The sequence below is a fragment of the Pyrgilauda ruficollis genome, unplaced genomic scaffold (assembly GCF_017590135.1).
Source record: "Pyrgilauda ruficollis isolate IOZ18807 unplaced genomic scaffold, ASM1759013v1 scaffold60, whole genome shotgun sequence".
Lineage (NCBI taxonomy): Eukaryota > Metazoa > Chordata > Aves > Passeriformes > Passeridae > Pyrgilauda > Pyrgilauda ruficollis.
Genome location: NW_024527711.1, coordinates 138,203 through 156,621, shown reverse-complemented (window position 1 = coordinate 156,621; position 18,419 = coordinate 138,203). Strand labels below are relative to the sequence as shown.

Below are 18,419 nucleotides of genomic sequence, written 5' to 3'. Positions count from 1 at the left end.
GGCCACTTTTCACTGTAGAAGTCCCAACCATACCCAAGTCTTCAGGCAATGTGTGCCAATACAACTGTTTAATTATTATAAATGCAACAAATTTAAGTGGCTGTTTTGGAAAGTAAAATGTTGCTGAGGAAAAATAACAGCAAAAGAAGCACTGACCAATGCTCACACAGCACGGAGGTGGACCCTTACAAAGGTATGTGAGAAAAGCATAAAACACTGTCAAGCTCAGCTGTTGGGAGTTGTTCATTTGCATCATCCTTAGCACATCTTCTCTGAATTATTTTGCAACAACATGTATGTGACAGTATTTTTCTTAAAAGCTTATTTTCAACTACATTTCAATGTCTTCCATTCATTTTACCAACCTTCTCTTCTTTACAGCTGTTAATTGCTCTTGGAAAGCACTAGCATCCCACTTAAGTTATCCAGTAAAGTAAAACTCTGGTAACAGAAGAGCCTACAAGCTTCCAGTTTACAAAGCTGCAGTTAAAGAACTTAAACTACCTCTTTATTGTAGGTTTTGAACATGAGTTGACACTCCAAATGTTAACTGCTTTCACTATGGGCAGAATATTTAAAATTTGGGTTGTTTATGTACATAATGATATAACCTGATTACAAGGCATTCCCTTAAAAAAAAACCCTAAATTAAGTCCCTTGGGGTATAAAAGCTCACTGCATCAACTCTGCCTTGTTACACACAAGCCTGATTTCCAATTAAGGAGGAACAAATTAGGTTAAGCACATTAGGCTAGAAGTATATTAGGTTAGTTTTCTCCCAAGCATGGAATTCAGCAATAATATTGCAGTATCAATATTTATCATAGGTTTAAATCACATTTCAGAGAACAAGGTTTCTGGACTAAAAGTATTTCATAGATCATTGTATGTCAAAAGATCTGCCTCTAGGTAGCTTTAAATGAATTTTGTTGCAACGCAGCTTTAAAATTTAACAAGGAACTAATTCTTCAAATACTTCTTTCTAGTAGGTAACAACAATATTTTATTCAAAAGCATGCTTCCATTTTTTGCTTAACACTCATTAGCCTGTGGATTAGTTTGTAATGTCTGTAACAATACCTTGGTTACCCTCTGGTCAAAACAGCTACACAAACTTTGGGAAAAGCGCAAGTATTTATTACCATAGAAGATACCAGGCTACAAGAGGTGAACCCTTTTCTACACTGAGTGAATGCCAGAGGTTTTGGAAAGTTATCTTCTTTTTCTAAGAAACCGGAAAAAAATCAAAGCAACAGTACCTTCAGCAACTTTAGAAACAGCCACTGCATCTGGAATTATTGCACTTCCGTTAAGTTTGTGACAGCTCAAAAGTGTAGTTTTAGAAAGCAACAAGCAAAGAAAGGAACTACAGGTGAGAAAAATCCCTTGGCAATGCAGTTTCCTTCCTATATAGACCTATATGTGAAAAATGTCCACTTACATTTTACTTCAACATCCATGCTGCAGGGAAGTTCGCACCCATAACAAAAGGAGTCAAACACAAACCCCAAATGCAACCAGCATGTAATAAGAATTTTATTGGATACATTAAGAAAAAAACTAGAGCATGAAGACATGAGATTAATTTCTGCATGTAAGTTTTGTGAATGTGCAGAGTCAAACAGCCATGCGAAAAGTCATCTCCTCTTCAACTGTAATTCAAGACTCTTATAATGGCAAAATTCTTACCACCCTTAAACAGTGTTCCAGACACATAACTCATTACTTTAAAAAGGATCTCCTTCCTGAACAGAAGTAAAAAAAAATTAGTAGCAAATTGGGAAAGACCAATCATTAACAGATACAGTATTTAATCGATACTCATGCCATGTTTAAAGAATGCAAGCCAAAAATGCATCATTATGTAGAATAGGTATATTTTTTTTTCCCAAGGCAAAATTCCTAGTAAAACTAATTCCTAAACTACTGAAATGGTGACTTGATAATGTACACAATCCAGAATACCATCCAATGGAAGATTTTTTTGTCAAGTTTTATCAGCACCTAAAGTCAAAGTAGCTGATCAGCCCTGTGTTTAGCAGTGTATTAACATTCACATAAATTCCAATTCCTCCAAGAAATGTTGTTACAGATACAAGATCATAGAATTGTTAAGACTGGAAAAACCTCTAAGATCACCAACCACTAAGGTAGCACCACCACCATGTCCATCATTAACCCATGTCCTTAAGTGCCATATCCATATTTTTTAAGCACCTCCAGGCATGCTGAGTGCACTGCTTCCCTGGGCAGATTGTTCTAATTCCTGACAACCCCTTCTATGAAAATTGTTTTCCCCAACATCCAATTTAAACCTCCCCTGGTGCAACTTGAGGTTGCTTCCTCTCATCCTATCACTTTTTACCTGTGATGTTAGGTATGAAATATGCTAGATAGGAAAATGGGCTTATACATGAGGGAAAAGATTAAGATTTCTGTCGTAAACTTGTATACCCATGCAATTTTTCATATTATACAGGGATCGTGAAGGTGAAGTTTTATATGCACCTGTACAGTCAGCTCTGTGTCACGTAACATGCTTGCCTACATGTGTAACACACAAACCCACACTGAAACACACTACAGCTCTTAAACACGTATCTATAAAAATATAGTTAGACTGTATCAACTTAATTTGATAAATACAGCACAAGATCTGAGTGCATGGAAAAAGGATGACTTTGACACCGAGTATTCCTGTTCATACTGGTTTGCAATATAGTGTCATTATTAGACAGGTGAATGCCATATCACTTTGCTTACTTGATAAATCTTGCTTTTGGGAAAGTATCCATCATGATTGGTTTAGTACACTACAGCTGGCCTGACCTTCTCTCCACACTTACTAAAAAAAGTTATAGCCAAGCCAATATTCCACCAAAGTATCTGCTATCACTATGCATGTCAAGATGTCATTGCATGAAACACCAGGAACAACCCTTGGTGTGTTGAAGCCTGTTGTGAGCAACTGCTCAAAACACACAAATTCAGTGAGTGATACAGCTATTGCAGCTTCAGGACAGACGCAAACATATGGTTATAAAACACTGCTAAGAATTGCTGCAGTTAAACAGTTTATGGCAGTCAAGGCCGTCAGAAGGTTTATACTTTTATTCTGAAAAGCATCCCAGGCCACAGAAACTATGCTGTTACTGTACAGTCTATACCTTCTTGCCTGACCAAAGCTGGTGGGGTTTTCATGGGTTAATTTGTTTGCTTGCTTTTTTAAACAGGTAAGCTTTAAAAGTGGTTGTATTGCCACTGACTGGGGAGTCATTATAGAACACCTGAAGTATCTTTAGCTTTGTGCTGAAAGATGAATAACAGGAGAAGAGGAGGAGGAATGAAAAAAAAAAGCAAAACTGGGGACTGTGTTTACAGGAGCTTTCTCCCCCTTATGGCCAAGGTGACTAAGCTATCAGCAGAACATAGTTTGAAAGAGTGATACAAGTTTGAAAGTTTGAAAGTACAAGTTTGAAAGAGTGATACAGGATCCCAAAGCCTGCAGCATTCACATGAGACATCACATTCATCCACATTTCTCTCCATTTAGGGTTTAGTGCACTAAAGCAGAATATGACTTACTTAAAAACAGATATTGTTTTCCCAAGGAATTCCATTTTCCATGTCATTCTTTAAAACAGGTTTTACATTACATAAACCTAATGCACATGAGGATGCAAATTAAGAGAAAATATGTTTTCCATGTTTGACATATTTAGGATATTTATATATCCATATGGATTGACACATTTGAACTTGCTTGTTAAACAAGAACTTTATCCTGGCATTTAAGCATTACTAATTTAGCTGTCCAAGTTCAGAGTTCTGCACCCACAAACACAGATGGTATGCTAGTAGCTACAGCTACCTAGAATTTTTCATCCACTGATGTTCTCAGTGTCACACTAGTAAGTACCCCACTTGTTGGTTCAGAACACATCAAGGAACATCTGTTCAGTTTTCAGAGGGCCACCTGGCAGGCACGTATTTTATAAGCTTGTACCCTTATCACTTCGCAGTACCTGACATTTTCAGATTAAAAAAAAAAAAGAGCAAAGAAAAGGCATTATTAGAGGTTAACACAATCTACACAGGAGAACTTAGAGCTGAACTTTTTTGAAAGGCCCAAGGGAGCATACAACCATGCTCAAACTAAGTAATTGAGGACAAAGGATCATGAAATTACGGTAGAGAAGCACCAAAACAATTTTGTGTATGTGCACACACATATATATATATATTTGTATCACCAGTGTTAACCTTCTTGGTGTTCAGGGATGGTTTCTTTGGTAATGTATTTCCTACTACTGTAAGCATGAAGTAGGACTTCAAGTACTGTTAGAGAAAAATGTGAGTCAAATCATACCTATTGGAAAGCAGCAAGATTCTCAGAAACCTGTATTTCACTTCAGAATGCCTTTACTACACCCTGTGTTTCTCCTGACACTATTCCAGGTCTGCCAAGGCTGGTAGATGAGCATCCATGCATTTTAACAGTCCACAAGACCTCTTGTTTACATATACAGGATTAGGCACAATAAATAATGGTGTATTTGTATTACTTTAATAGGAAAACATTTTTATTTCAGCTGCAAACCAAAATTAAGAAACTACTCCAACCAGAAATAGAAAGTATTGTTACTGTGTTTTGCTCCCTGGATTAAAAAAAAATATTTTTACAGCTATCCTGTTTTCAGCCACACACCTTTACTGATGAACTGAAAATAAAACTAAGGCCTTGATTTCTAATTAGAGTCTGCTCAAAAGATACAGTATTCTTTTAAATTATTTTGATTCAAAGGTACAATTACAGTATGAGACAGATTTCAAAGCATGTTGTTTCTCCTAAGATTTGTTCTGTATGTAACTGCAGTTTTTAAGATGACCATCCTCAGAATCAAGAGATACACGCAACTATGTGGAAATTGTTTTACCAAGACACCTACAGTGTGTCCTGGTTTCTCCTACTACACATATCCATCTACTTTGAGAAGAGTCTTGAGATTTTCAATGTTGTAAAATAGGACAGATTATACATTCTAAAGGCTGCCAAATATATACAGCACTTTGGTAATTTTACAATAGTTTGCTGTTTACATACTCTTCACAGCTGAAATGCTAAGTTATACAGCCATTTCACTGTCCATTTGCTTTCATATTTAACTACTCAAATAGCAAATGTAAGAGTAAAAAAAAATCCCTTCTTGCCACCTTTTTAAAAATTTTAACCTGATCTGCGCTTTGATACATGAAAGACAGCAGGAGTCAGCAAGTACTGAAATCCTTGGAATAATACCGTTCATTTACTTCCTCCATAAGCCAACAGGTATTGAACGAAACCTTTGTTTCAGAACATGAAAGTCTATAAGCACACAGCTTCCTATTTGTTTAAGTAACCTTTTACTCTAGATGTAGAATTACATGCTAATCAGTTCAATCTCAGATTTTTCTATCTGCATTACTGTATGGTTCATAACAGTGCTGAATTTAACATGGGCTACCAAATGCATCCAGCCTAAACAGAACAGCTGAAAAACAAAAACACTCACTATGAACAGAGAGCACATCTACTGGGATAGTCAGTGCATGGTAGGGAAGGTTGCAAGCGAAGGGCAATAGCTATTTTACTCCAAATCCCCATGAAGACACTGCATCTAGGATAAACATACCCATGGGAGCAAGAGCAAAAATAACTGTTACCCTTTCAAGTTGACACCCCCATTTGCTGTGCGTCAAATTTCTTTCTAGAAGGGAACAGATGAACTAGCATTAAAAAAAAAAGAAATCGATATAAAAGTTAAATATTTGATTACAGTAGCAAGTCACCACTTCATCATGGGAAATAACTTGTCTCTTGGAATTGTTATTGATCCGAACTCTCCTGTTTTGGTTGTGTGTTGGATGCTGGTAACTCCAGACTTGCCCATAGCAGGGGCTCAGCTTTTCTCATAGTGAGCTCAATCTTTGTAGCGGTCATGTTCACGTAACTCCTCTTTACATCGATCACCTAGAATAGTAAAGGTATTTCACACTTTAATTCAACAGACTGACAGACACTGCAGGTTTAAGTTAGAGAGCACCTCATCACTAAATTTCAGTAAAAGATCTCCCTAGTATCTTGAAAAATCAAGACTGTTTCCCATTCCCAAGCTATGGAAAGTTTATGGCATAAACATATGCCTACACATATCTAACATACACTGGCTAAAATACATAACCAAGGGTTTTCTGCAGTACTACTACCATGGCGTTGGGATCAGAAAGGACCTTGGAAGGCCACCTTCTGTACAAAGCAGTGCCCAATATGACATCACACTGGATCTCCTGGATCATCTTACTCTTATTTAAATGTAATTACTCAATGACATGCGACAGAAAATCTTTCAGAAAACAGAGTAATGAGGAAAACCAAACCATTTTGAAAGAGAGGAAGCTAATGGCTTATGCTTCAGTTTCCTTCTGGGGTTTTTTGTTTGTTTCTTTTTAATAGAAAAAATATTTTTATACTTACTCCCCATAACTTCACACTACGATGAAACTCCTTTTCTCCTTCAAATACAATATGAATATTTACCTTAACAGGAAAAACAACGAGAGAAAAGTTAATCATGTTAACAAAACATCTCACAACTCAAGCATGTTTAAACAGAATATACCATTTTAGGATTTGGATCCTACAATGACCAAAGTAATAAAATTGTCCCTCAGAAATAGAGATGAGTATCTATTTTAATAGATTCTGATACAGTTGCAATCAACAGCGACCACTGGTACCTTATAATTTTAGATAAAGAAATCAGAGTCATTTTAACACCTGTTTAATATCAGTAGCTGTGAAACAGCATACAATGAATAATGGTATCAAATTACATTAAGTCAAATACAACTAAATGATGACTCTATAATTATTTATACATATGGCAATGGAAACCCATCATGCTTGGGTTTTAATTATGGAAGTCAAATCAAAGATTTTTTTTTATGCACACTTTATTGCAGCTTTAAAAAAACCCACACATTAAAGTGCAGATGTCCAAACAGAAGGGAGAAAAAAAGCTATACATACTTGAACAAACACAAATGCCAAGTAAAAGCAGTTACTCAAAAAAGAGTTTTATGCTATCTCTGCCTTGTAAATAAAGCTGAGCAGATTTTCCTAGGTTCAAGCTGCTGATCTCAAGGTAGAGGCTCACCATTGTGCTATTCGCTTCTACGTAGCTCAGATCAGGGACAGAGTTTTTAGCATATACAGAAACAGTCACTTCTCCTCCAGTCTGGTGCCAATCATGCCTGCATGGAACTACTTTTGTACCCTATATAAGGAAAAAAAAAAGACTTAGAATTACATTTGAATATTTTTCTACAAGATTAACAGCATAAACACCCAGGAGTTTTTTTAATAGCCAATTAGCATGGCTAATAAAGAACTATATTTCATCTTCACAGGAGACTGCAAGACTCCACTTGCAATTCTTTTTACTAAGTATTTCAGTATCTCCCTCTCAAACAAACTACAACAAAAAAATGTTACTTGGTGGATCAACTTCCTTTCCAAGACTACAGTTAGCCAGCAGGTTATAGAAAGGAACTGAACAAAGAGAAAGAATGCCATGACTCCAAGAATGCTTCATAGGCCTGCAAAAAAAAATTTATTAGTCTCTGTTCGCTGATGCAGAAAAAGTAAGTAAACTGTGAAAAAACCCTCAAAATAAAACAAAAACCTAACGTAAAAAAACCCCTTGTTGGATAGAAGCCCATTATCTCAATACACATACAATTAATATACTCCTGGTTTCTTTAAATGTGGATAAATTCTTTACTCTTTTTCTACACTCTCCTACTTTAGACTCATGACTTCAGCTTTTTTTTAATCCCTATTTTCTGCACTTGCAAATTATTCTTGAACAAAAATATAAATATTCAAAACAAGCAGCAATTATAAGATTTCAAGGAAGTAAAGGATTTGGAAGTAATTGTTCTGGAATAAGGTAATGAAACTACACTATTTATAATGTATCTTTATTTTCTTCTGTTAAACCTTCCTGATGTTTGCAGTGCCAAACTCTTTTTGCCTCAGCAACAGATGACACATTCATAACAAGAACTTTTTTGTTCACCTGTATCCATCGTGTGACCAAATAATGTTTTTCAAATGTTTTGGTCCATTATTATATTCTATAATTTTAAAGAATCAAGTATACCTGTAGCACAGACTACTTCACACTCCATTTCTCAGTTTTCCTGCTGTGCACATTATGTATCCTCCACATTATGTCAGAGGTAGTGATCTGTAATAACTCAGCTACAGTAATAACTCAATAAAGCTACAAACTACATTTCACTATTCAAAATTCAGGATGGACAATTACAGAATGCAATCTTAATGCTACTTACTGCATCCTTTTTAGTCCATACGTGTGTTCCTCTTGTGCAGCCTTCTTGAGCTAAAAATGTATTGAAGTCAGAAGTTTTTCTTTTACAACAGCTCCAATACTTCATCCTTGGAAGTTTGCAAAGTAATTAACAAACAATATTTAGGACATTATTTACTGTGGACATGTAAAATCTTTCCTTTATGCAATATTACTGTTACTTCTATATATCCCCTTCAAGCACTGCAATTTTTGACAGAAGAGGGAATAGAGAATAAATCAAGGCAACATTTACAAAGAAAGCAGGAACACACAACAGACTAGTTAAAAAAACCTGAAATTAACTGAATACTAACCCTTCACAGAACACAGGTACAAAAATGGAAGTTAGCTGAATACTAACCCTTCATGGAATATAGGTACACCAGAATGGTATATACATACTTCCTCTGCGCTGTGTGGTCCTTCGTATGTCTGGTGGGACAAAGCATTTGAAGTGTGTTACTGTTACAGGATTTGCAGCAAGGAAAAAAAAAAAACCATGGCACGACACAAACCAGAAATAATGACCAAAGTACGACAAAGCTTTTGGGCAAATACTCTAGATCTAATGGCTTGTCCTAGCTTTTCAAAGTAAACATTCAACCTTCCTTCACAGAAGGTTCTCTGGCACTGCTAAGAAGCTGTACTTCGTATTCAATGGTGACACCACCTATGCTCATAAAGGTCACTGCACATCCTCAGAGATTTCGGTCTTTAAAATACTCTGAGCATTCAGAGAAAACAAGGACGTAACTTGTAAATAAATTAAACTTGTCATTCATAAAACACATGGATTGTCTAGAGAAAGTAAAATAAACAATATGCAACTCAGCCACTGAATATCAGATCAGTTCTTCCCAACACAAAGACTGCCAAGCTCTCCTCCCACCAGAGCTTCAGTAGATAATGCAAAATCTGCCAGGTAAAATAGCTATTTAAATTTTACTGTCCCATTTTGCACAAAACAAGCCTGTCAGTGTAACTTTCACTTTAAATGACTAGATAATATAATGACTAATTCTGATGCTAGAAGTGTTAAAACACTGACTTTTTAATTCTTCTTGCACAAAACATTAACTGTTAGTATCTGTAGATGCTTCTGATCTATACACATTATCAAGAGCAACTCAAGTGTTGCCAGTAAGCCACCTCTGACCAATATTATATTTAGTAGGTTAAGTTGAAACACCACAGTACCATGGATTTGACAAGCTTACTAATTAGAAGTTCATGACAGGTTTAGGAAAAACATCTTTGACTTTCTGCAAACAACTCACATTTGTCCATAATACAGCATGTTATCAATTATGCACTTGTTAAACCAAATGGACTTTGTGCCTTTTCCAAATTAACTTGTAGCACACAAAAACCGAAACTGCTCACTTAATAGCTGAGCAGCTGCATTTACAGTACAACTGAACCACTTACTTTTGAACAGCCTGCATTTTTACATGCCGTCCCAATCTTGATTTCATCACTATCTTCCTCTGTAAACAGATTATTATAGAAAATAGCAAATGAATTGCATAATCAACTGAACACTTTGCTTTTATTAAGGACTAAAATGAACCGAGGAGGAGATTAGAAAAACCTTCCTCTTTAAGCATCTATTTTCTGCCTGACAGTGAAATCTGCCGGAGAGGTACAGAGAAACATTCCAAAAGCTGTATTACCTATGCATGAAATTCTAGGCTCTATATCTTTACACATTTTAAGTGGGGTAAATAAAAAAAGATGAAGAGGATCATTACAATCACAGGAGAAGCAAAACTTGAAGCAATCATTCATCTTGTTCAGTTTTGTAAAACTAAATGTAAAAGGCTTCAACTGCTGTCTACAAATACACACAAGGAAATAATTTGGATACCATGGTGAAAGAAGAGCTAAATTAGCTTGGCACAAGAACAAAAGAGCATAAAATAGCCACAAGCGTAGGTTGAAATCATAAAGTTACTTAAGGAGCAGTGTAGTTCTGGAACCAAATTCCAAATAAAATGTGGGAAGAAGAAAGAGGAAGAATAGACAAGGGAGAACCAACTATTCTTCCAAGGAATTTCACCAATTTATATGATACTATCTCTGCGACAATAGGGAGTAAAGCTCATTTCTTGGTAACTCTGTCAGTCACATATTCAGAAACGGATGTTACCATTACGCCCATTCTAACCTCAAAATCTTAGAAAAGACACTGTTCAAATAATGACAATGAACTGTTCCCAACAACCAAATCTCCATGTTACCCACATTTGAACTTCAATGATCATTCCCTGGACTGGAAGGTATTTCCCAGATTATTAAGAAAAAGAACATAATTACAGGAAACTATCACTTCAGAAATGACAAGATCAGCATTTCATTTATTTGTGTGACACTTAGCATCACACACCTACTTAATCTCCCTGTCTCCTTACCTTTTCTGCCTTCATTTTCTGATGACAGTTTCAGTTTATCGAGAGCTTGTTTCAAGGAAGCTGACACTTTCAGCTGCAAATTTGTCATTGGCTCATCTGGGCTAAAAAAATCCATGTATTAGTGTCAACTTACTTCATGAGAAAGAATTTATAGAAGACAAAGTAGTAACTTTTAATCTTCCTACAACTCTTCCTTTCAAACCTTCCTTCAACAAACAAATTACATTTGTAAATGCCAATTTATACCATTTATGAAAAAACAGACTAGAAACTTAGAAGGCAGTCTCGGCTTTCAACTGGAAATCCTAAATATTCTACAAAATAAAAATAAATCAGAGATACTAAGGAATCTAAATACAAGCACCCCAAAATTATTTTTATTACTGTTTAAAACACTTAACACAGATTCTAGTGGCATTTTAAAGCTATGACGTTATAGACTTCAATTTTTTGCTTCTTGTGCTGAAAGATCAAATACTTCTTTGTCATAACCAGAATTCTTTTCTCACATTTTGAAGCTTAAGATAACATCATCACTTCTACCAAAACCAAGGTCTTCTAAGGTTCATTTCAGAATTTCTACACTTCATGAAATGTTCAATACGGAATAACCAAGCAAGCTTTAATTTGGCCAACTGACTACAAATTTGGAAAATCTTAAGTTTCATATACTGTACCTCGGTCTCTTAATTGTTTCCAATGGTTTTGGTGCCTGAATTATGTGTTCTTGAAATTTGGGTTTCAGTTCAGCTAGCTCCTTTCGTTCAGAGGTAGTTTTGACTTCTGGTTTAACAGGCTCAGGAGGTTTCTCGCTGTTATGGAAACCCTTTGTACAGCCCTATCGTGGAAAGCATAAGTTTTTATTTATGTATAAATGCAGTGTAGTTCATATGTATCACGAACTAAGAAAAACTGCAACAAGCCTTCTTGACTCATTTCTTCAGCTCCATCTTTTCCTTTAGCCCACTCTTAACACTGGCTGCAAAGGAAATCCTACCACTAAAGTGGAAAATATTCTCATTTTGGATATGAGTTAAAAGAAAAATGCATACTTTCTGTAGTCAAGCAAAGCTGCAACAAATGTTGACAATCCTTCTTTATTAGCAAGCAGTTCTATCAAAACCTATTTTGATAATTTTAACCAAACTTGAAAATGAGCCTTGACTTCAGCATTATATTAAGAAAAATAGAGCATATAAGAATTAAGACAGTGTTAATAGAAGTAGCCTAATTTAAAACATGTAAGCACATGCACCATTTAATATTAATCACTGTCACTTGACAAGTATAGAAATTGTACATAATCATGAGTACATACCACAATGCTTAAGAAGTCAGAAAAGTCTGTTGTTCTCCTCTTACAACATGACCAACCCTGCAAACATTTCGGAAGACAAACAACATAGGCATGACTACCGAACTTGAGAACAGCTTAAAAAAACCAAAATACTTATAGATTTTCTTTAAAATATGTGGCATATCAAGACTAGCAATTGTTTTCTTCCCTACTCTGGACAATATAATCATCTACATTTTTAAAAGCCAGAGAAATCTTCTAGTTTGCAGATGCTGCCTTCATCAGCAAGTTCAGTAAACGTGAGGCAATACTTCCTTGACAAGTTAGGTGCCAACTCTGTACAACAGAAAATAGAATTGTTACTTCATCGCATTAAGTAACACGTAAGCAAAACAAAATACTACACCTGAGACCAGGCTCACCTGTGGCTCAATGCACAGGCCCTCTTCCAAAAATGGTAGGGATTTTTTTTTTTTCTTTTCTTGAGCTCCACTCAAATCTTTCAATTGCTTATTCTGCACCAACAGAGTTGGATATGTGCATTACACAGCTACCCAACTACATCAATCAAGAGCACTTTTTATTATATAAACGAGAAATTCAATTTTACAGCAAATTGCCTTGCCACTGTGAATAATATATCTTAGAACTCAAAGAACTTCATTAGAGGCAACAGTTTGACTAATGCACCACCGCTTTGAAAGCTTAAGTGGTACAACACAATGGGTTTTAGGTAGGTGGTTCTAAAATACCCTCAAAATATAAACTATTTCCACAGTTGAGGAGACAAAAGGTTCATCCTGCCCACCTAGATGATCTAGAATTCATAGCATGAAGAAAACTGCTCATTTGCAATTATGATAAATTTTTAATTAGATCAAGAGGCAGGATAAGGAGAAAGAGAAAGTGGTACTTGTTTATAAACAGTGAGTATGTGAGAAAGAGGGTGTAAATATAAGTTTTTGAGCTGACTGTATAACTGCTGTCTTCGTAATTATGTAGAAGATTTTTGTACTGTGCTCTGAGTACAGCTATAATTTTGTACAATTGTCTAAATAACTGTACAGTATTTGATCTAAGAGTATTTGTCCCAGTTTGCCAGCGGTACACGATGGCTGATTCCAGAGTCAGGTACTGCAATATAAGCAACAGCTCACAGCACACACACTGCCCAGCACAAATGCAGAAGCTTTCACAAGGCCAAAAGACACCACATTGCTGGGATGAGATGCACTTCCAGTAGAAATAGTTCCTAAGTACCAAGAAAAAAACCCCACTTCTCTCAAAGCTCAGCTAAATAGCAGTTTAGTGCTCTAAGAAAAGTCACTTAGGCTACATCAATATTAATAAAGTGCCAGGCTCCATTTTTGGACACCAGATTTTTGACTACACACAATTATATTATGAGAATGATTTCCAGTACTGTTTCAGCAGTTGTGTCTGAAATGATCCCCTGTAAGCACTTTGTATGCATCCAGCAGATTCTGAAGAGGGCAAACAGTTTAGCACAAAACCAAGGATGGGCTGTGCAGTCTAAGCACTGGAGACCCATCACAGGTATATTTAATTCTTCACTGAAGATGAAGCCAAAGAATCCTGGACAGCTGCATAAGAGGCATGGGAGACCAGTCCCAATTTAATCAACATCCTCATTTGGCTGACTAAATGAATGTGACTGTTTTTTACAGCAGACAAATGTCACATACACATTAGTGCCCTGGCCACATTAGACCACAAGCAGCTGCTCTGAATTCCAAGCAGGTTAATTAATTTAAAGAGTATGAAACCTCTCAATGGCTCCACAGTCCTATTTAGAGGACCTAATTAAACTGCTGAGAGACCTAAAGTCAGTTAATCAACAGGAAACAAGTCATCTAGACTTGCATGGCATTTAGACCATATGAATGGAGTTTTTAATTTCTTTTTCAGGAATTACTAACTGTGCTTTTCTAATTTCATGGGGTTCCTCATGATAGGCTGAACATCAGTTTCTCAACACGGAAAGACCTGGAATTAAAAAGATGAAAAACCAAATAGATAATACTTAAAAGGACAGTTGAATACTTACTTTGAGAGCATCATGAAAAACGGGCACACCTGGATGGTATGTGCATGAACCTAGAAGACAATGATTATTATTAATATTGAGGCACACCAAGAATCTTTATTCATATGATTACAAACCCAGCAAAAATGCCACATTTACAATTCATGTATGCCATGAGCTGCCCCACTTCCCCGAGTGCACATCATTACTCAGAAAAATCCAGATTCCTCCAAAAAAGCTATCTGAATGCATATATTAAACATAAATAATGAGGTCTTCCTTCTTCTTAAATATCATACAACACAAACTAGAAAGCAGGTATCTAAGACAAACTACTGCTTCCACATGGAGCAAGGAAACTCTCTATGGATCATCCCTGGCCTCCATCAGTAGTCAGGCCTTACTGGTAAATTTGCAGAAGTAAGAAGGTGACCCTATGGCTACCTGACAGACAGAAAACACTGATTTATCTCTTCAAATACATCCACTTGAACCTGATCAGAGCTTTCTGTCGAGAAGCATTCTGTTAAAAAAGTCTCTTGATGCAAATCATGAGTTCATTATTTGAACTGTAATTACCTTTTCTTTAAATGTCTGTAGTATCCTAAACCACCTAAGGATTTGAACCCAAAGGTTAGTCTTCTACACACACACAATTTTGATGTATCAATACTATTTATTACTAATAGATTCTGCACAAACACTACACTGGAACACAACCTCCATTAATGAAAGTGTTTGTATTCACAGATGTTTATCAACATTACACAGCTGTTCTCTTTTACTTGTATTCCTTTAACATGTAATAAAACTGCTCTGATTATATAACTTCTCACTGACATTTACTGCATGGACAGTATTTTACTGACTTAACTCTGAGCACTATCTTTTAGCCTTTAAAGCAAAATCAGAAACACTTAAAATTAAAAGTGACACAAACAGTAACAATGCACATAATAAGAAGCAAACGAAAAAAGTGATAAATAACTTCATTAGCAATCTGCCTACAGATAATTAATAGGCAAAAACCCAACCCAAACTCGGTTGTTTTTATCTTTCTTATAAATATGTAGATTTTTAAAGAAACCTCATTTTGTATAATTTGATTTTATATTCAGTGCCTGTGTCTAAAGGACTAATACAGTCTGAGGGCCATCAGTTCCCACCTTAAGTCAAAATACACATATTTTAGAACATTAGTCCTTCAGCAAGACTTACAAATATATCCATAAACCTCTATCAATTCCTTCAGTTTCAGGATGAAAAGCTAATTCTGGTAAACCTCACAGGAAAATTAAAAAGGAAAAAGGTGGTTACTTTGCATAGAGACCAGGACTTACTATTAAATCAAATAAAAATAAAAGTAGAGGTTATTCTTTTCCAAAAGTATGTATGTCATTAGAAGTACCATGAGAGTAAAAATAAACACTGTTCCGTAGCAAAGATTATTTCTGAGTAAGAAGACTTAAATGAAGATTTTTAATTCTTCACTAGAGAGATGCTGTTAATAACAGCTACCGTTTTAGAGACCAGGACCATCACAAAATCAACTGCCTCAGGGGTGGCTAGGCTCCAGCTCAAGGCAGACACAGACGAGTGCCTGGTCGTCCATCTGGCCAAGTACAATCCTTTTTCCTCCCTCCCTGGAGCCTGGTCTGCAGTAGGTACCAGGTAGAGCAAATGACAGCCCTCCTGAGGGCCCTGCGTGCTCCAGGAGAGAAGATGCCAGGACAAGGAGCTCTGCAGTGCCTCAGCAGAGCCAGCGGGGTCTGACCACTGAGCAGTCTGACCAGTGTGCCGGCTAGAGGACAGTAAAACATCAGCCTGTCTGTGCTCACACTGAGTCCAACAGAAAATTAGGATACAAGCAGATAAAAGCATATTCTAGTTCTGATTCGTATGAGATCAGATCGCTGTGGCTTTTGGTTACTATTCTACATTTTCACTGAAAAAAGAAACAAACCCCAAACAAAACAAGTTACCTCTCCACTGCTGTTAAAACCTTTCCTTTACCCAGGAAGACCAAAGTATTTCAAAGCCATTTTCTCTAACCCTCAGATAAATTTTGGAGACACAAGTACCATAATTTTTCAGGGTTTTGTTTGTTTGGAGCTTTTTTGATGTCAATTTCATAGTCAAACTGATCCTACCATGCACACACTACTACCACCTTACTGCTGCATCCTTAAAGCACTTTATTGGTCTTTTGATTAAATGTCGAAGTAGAAATTTGCAGGGGTCACCCATATGCAAAACCTGGTTCTCTGTAGCGATCTGTGAATAATTACATTTACCTTGAGAAATGCTTAGTCTAGGACACAGTGATTCCACTACACGTTCCAGCCACTTACCGAAACAAACTGCATGCCGTGAAATTTTTTTCCCCAACCCAAGCACCACAGTTAGCATATGGCCATACCAACCTGACCTAGTTTACTACAGCTTGATCACAAACCATAAAGAAGTGTTACTTTTATAAGTGTTACTTTTGTAAGGAGTACAGGTCACAAAATCCTAACAGGATTTCCTTTTTTTTTTTTAAACAATAAATACCCTTATTGTACTCAATATGTTGCCCCTCTCTATGCAAAAACACATAGCTCAGAAAAATAAACACATGTGAAAATACACATTATTGCCACGGTTCTAAACCACTAAAAATGTGCAAGCTAGAACACGCTAGCCTACTTCTAGCCCTGGGGGTCACTAAAAATTAAATAAACACGAAGAGAGCATTCTAGAAATTCAACCAACACAGTTAATTTATAAACCAGGTGAGGGCGAGCCTTCTGAAAACTCAACTCACCCTCCTGCACCTCTGTGGAACTATGAAAACCCAAATGACAGAGCTTTAAATACGCTTCACCAGCATTCCCAGCACACCCAGAAGCACTCAAGGCACTTGGAAAAGCAGGCACACGTGTGCAGTTCAGACCCATTTAATTACCTGCTGCAAGTCTACGCACTTTAACTACAAGAAAAACCCAAACCAAAACAAAACCAAAAACCGAACCAACCTAAAAAACAAAAACCCGCTGGTAACTGGGATGAATGCAACACTCACAGAGGCCTCAGCAGAGAAGCCTACGTTGGCCTTTGGCACACATGACAGCGCCGCGCAGCGCGGGCCTGCCCCGGCCCCACACGCGTGTCCCCGGGGCAGCCGCACCCCGCGGGCCGGGAGACAGCCCCGCAGGGCATGGCCCCGGCGGGACGGGCTCACACCGCCCCGCAGAGCCCCGGAGGCCGCCCCCGCTCCCCGCGCTGGCAGCCAGGGAGGCACCGCGCCCCGGCCCCTCCGCAGCCGCTCTCACCCTCCGTGTTGTTCTCGGGGTCGAAGCGCTGCCCGCAGCCCCGGTTGTAGCAGAGCAGCGACATGGCCGCAGCACCTCCTGCCCCGCCGCCCGGGAGAGCCGAGCCCGGTGGAACACGGCGGAAGGAAGGGGGAAGGAAGGAAGGAAGCCGGGCAGCAGCACCGGGGGCGGGGCAGCTCCCGCGGCGGAAAGAGCCGGCCGGAGCCTTCCGGAATCTTCACGAAGCTTCGGGGGCCGGCGAGAGCGGGCGGGCGGCCGCGCAGGCGCTGCTGTGGGGCCGCGGGAGCGCCGGGCGGCTGGGCCCGGTAGCGGTGAATGCTGGGCCGCGGCTGTGGGTGAATGCTCGGCCTCCGGAGAATTTCTAGCGCCTTTTTTTTTTTTTTTAATTTCCTTTTTTTTTTTTTTTAATTTCCCCCTAACCAGGCCCCCCCCCCCCTTCCTTGCATGCGAGTTTGATTTGAAATAAATGTTTGTGCGTACGTATTAAATGGCTGTCTCATTTGCACTGTAGCACAGGTGCCAGCGTCAGAAGCCTACTATGAAAAACACTAATTTGTGTTGTCTTAGTCCCCTGAAAGTTTGCCTGGCTGCTCCTGATAGCTGGCCAACTTACATATGCTCTATAGTGTGCATTATAGAGATTGTATTTAAAATCATAGAATAGTTTGCAGTGGAAGGGACCTTCAAGATCATCCAGTTCCGACGCCACCACAATAGGGAAGGAACTTCACTTGACCACGGTGCTCCAAGCCCCATCCAATCTGGCCTGGAATACCAGGGATCAGGCATCCACCATCCACTGTCCCAGTGCCTCACCACCCTCAAGATAAATGTTTTCCTAATACTGAGTCTAGAATTTTCAGTTTGAAGTCATTCCTTCTCTTGTCATTACGTGCTGTTCTAATTACATAAGTACAGACATCTACATTTCTG

At 37.9% G+C, this 18,419-nt stretch overlaps 1 protein-coding gene across 1 annotated transcript; it reads right to left on the bottom strand.

Moving 5' to 3' along the window:
- Positions 1-1,512: 1,512 nt before the first annotated feature.
- Positions 1,513-17,813, bottom strand: CHORDC1 (cysteine and histidine rich domain containing 1). Its single transcript, XM_041483645.1, has 11 exons — positions 17,487-17,813; positions 14,194-14,243; positions 12,147-12,203; positions 11,506-11,666; positions 10,829-10,929; positions 9,846-9,904; positions 8,779-8,849; positions 8,398-8,503; positions 7,197-7,316; positions 6,515-6,577; positions 1,513-6,010 (listed from the first exon to the last, which is right to left on the bottom strand). Exons 1-11 carry the CDS (start codon positions 17,548-17,550, stop codon positions 5,867-5,869), a joined length of 996 nt encoding a protein of 331 aa, XP_041339579.1. The 5' UTR covers positions 17,551-17,813; the 3' UTR covers positions 1,513-5,866.
- Between the last annotated feature and the right edge of the window lie 606 nt (positions 17,814-18,419).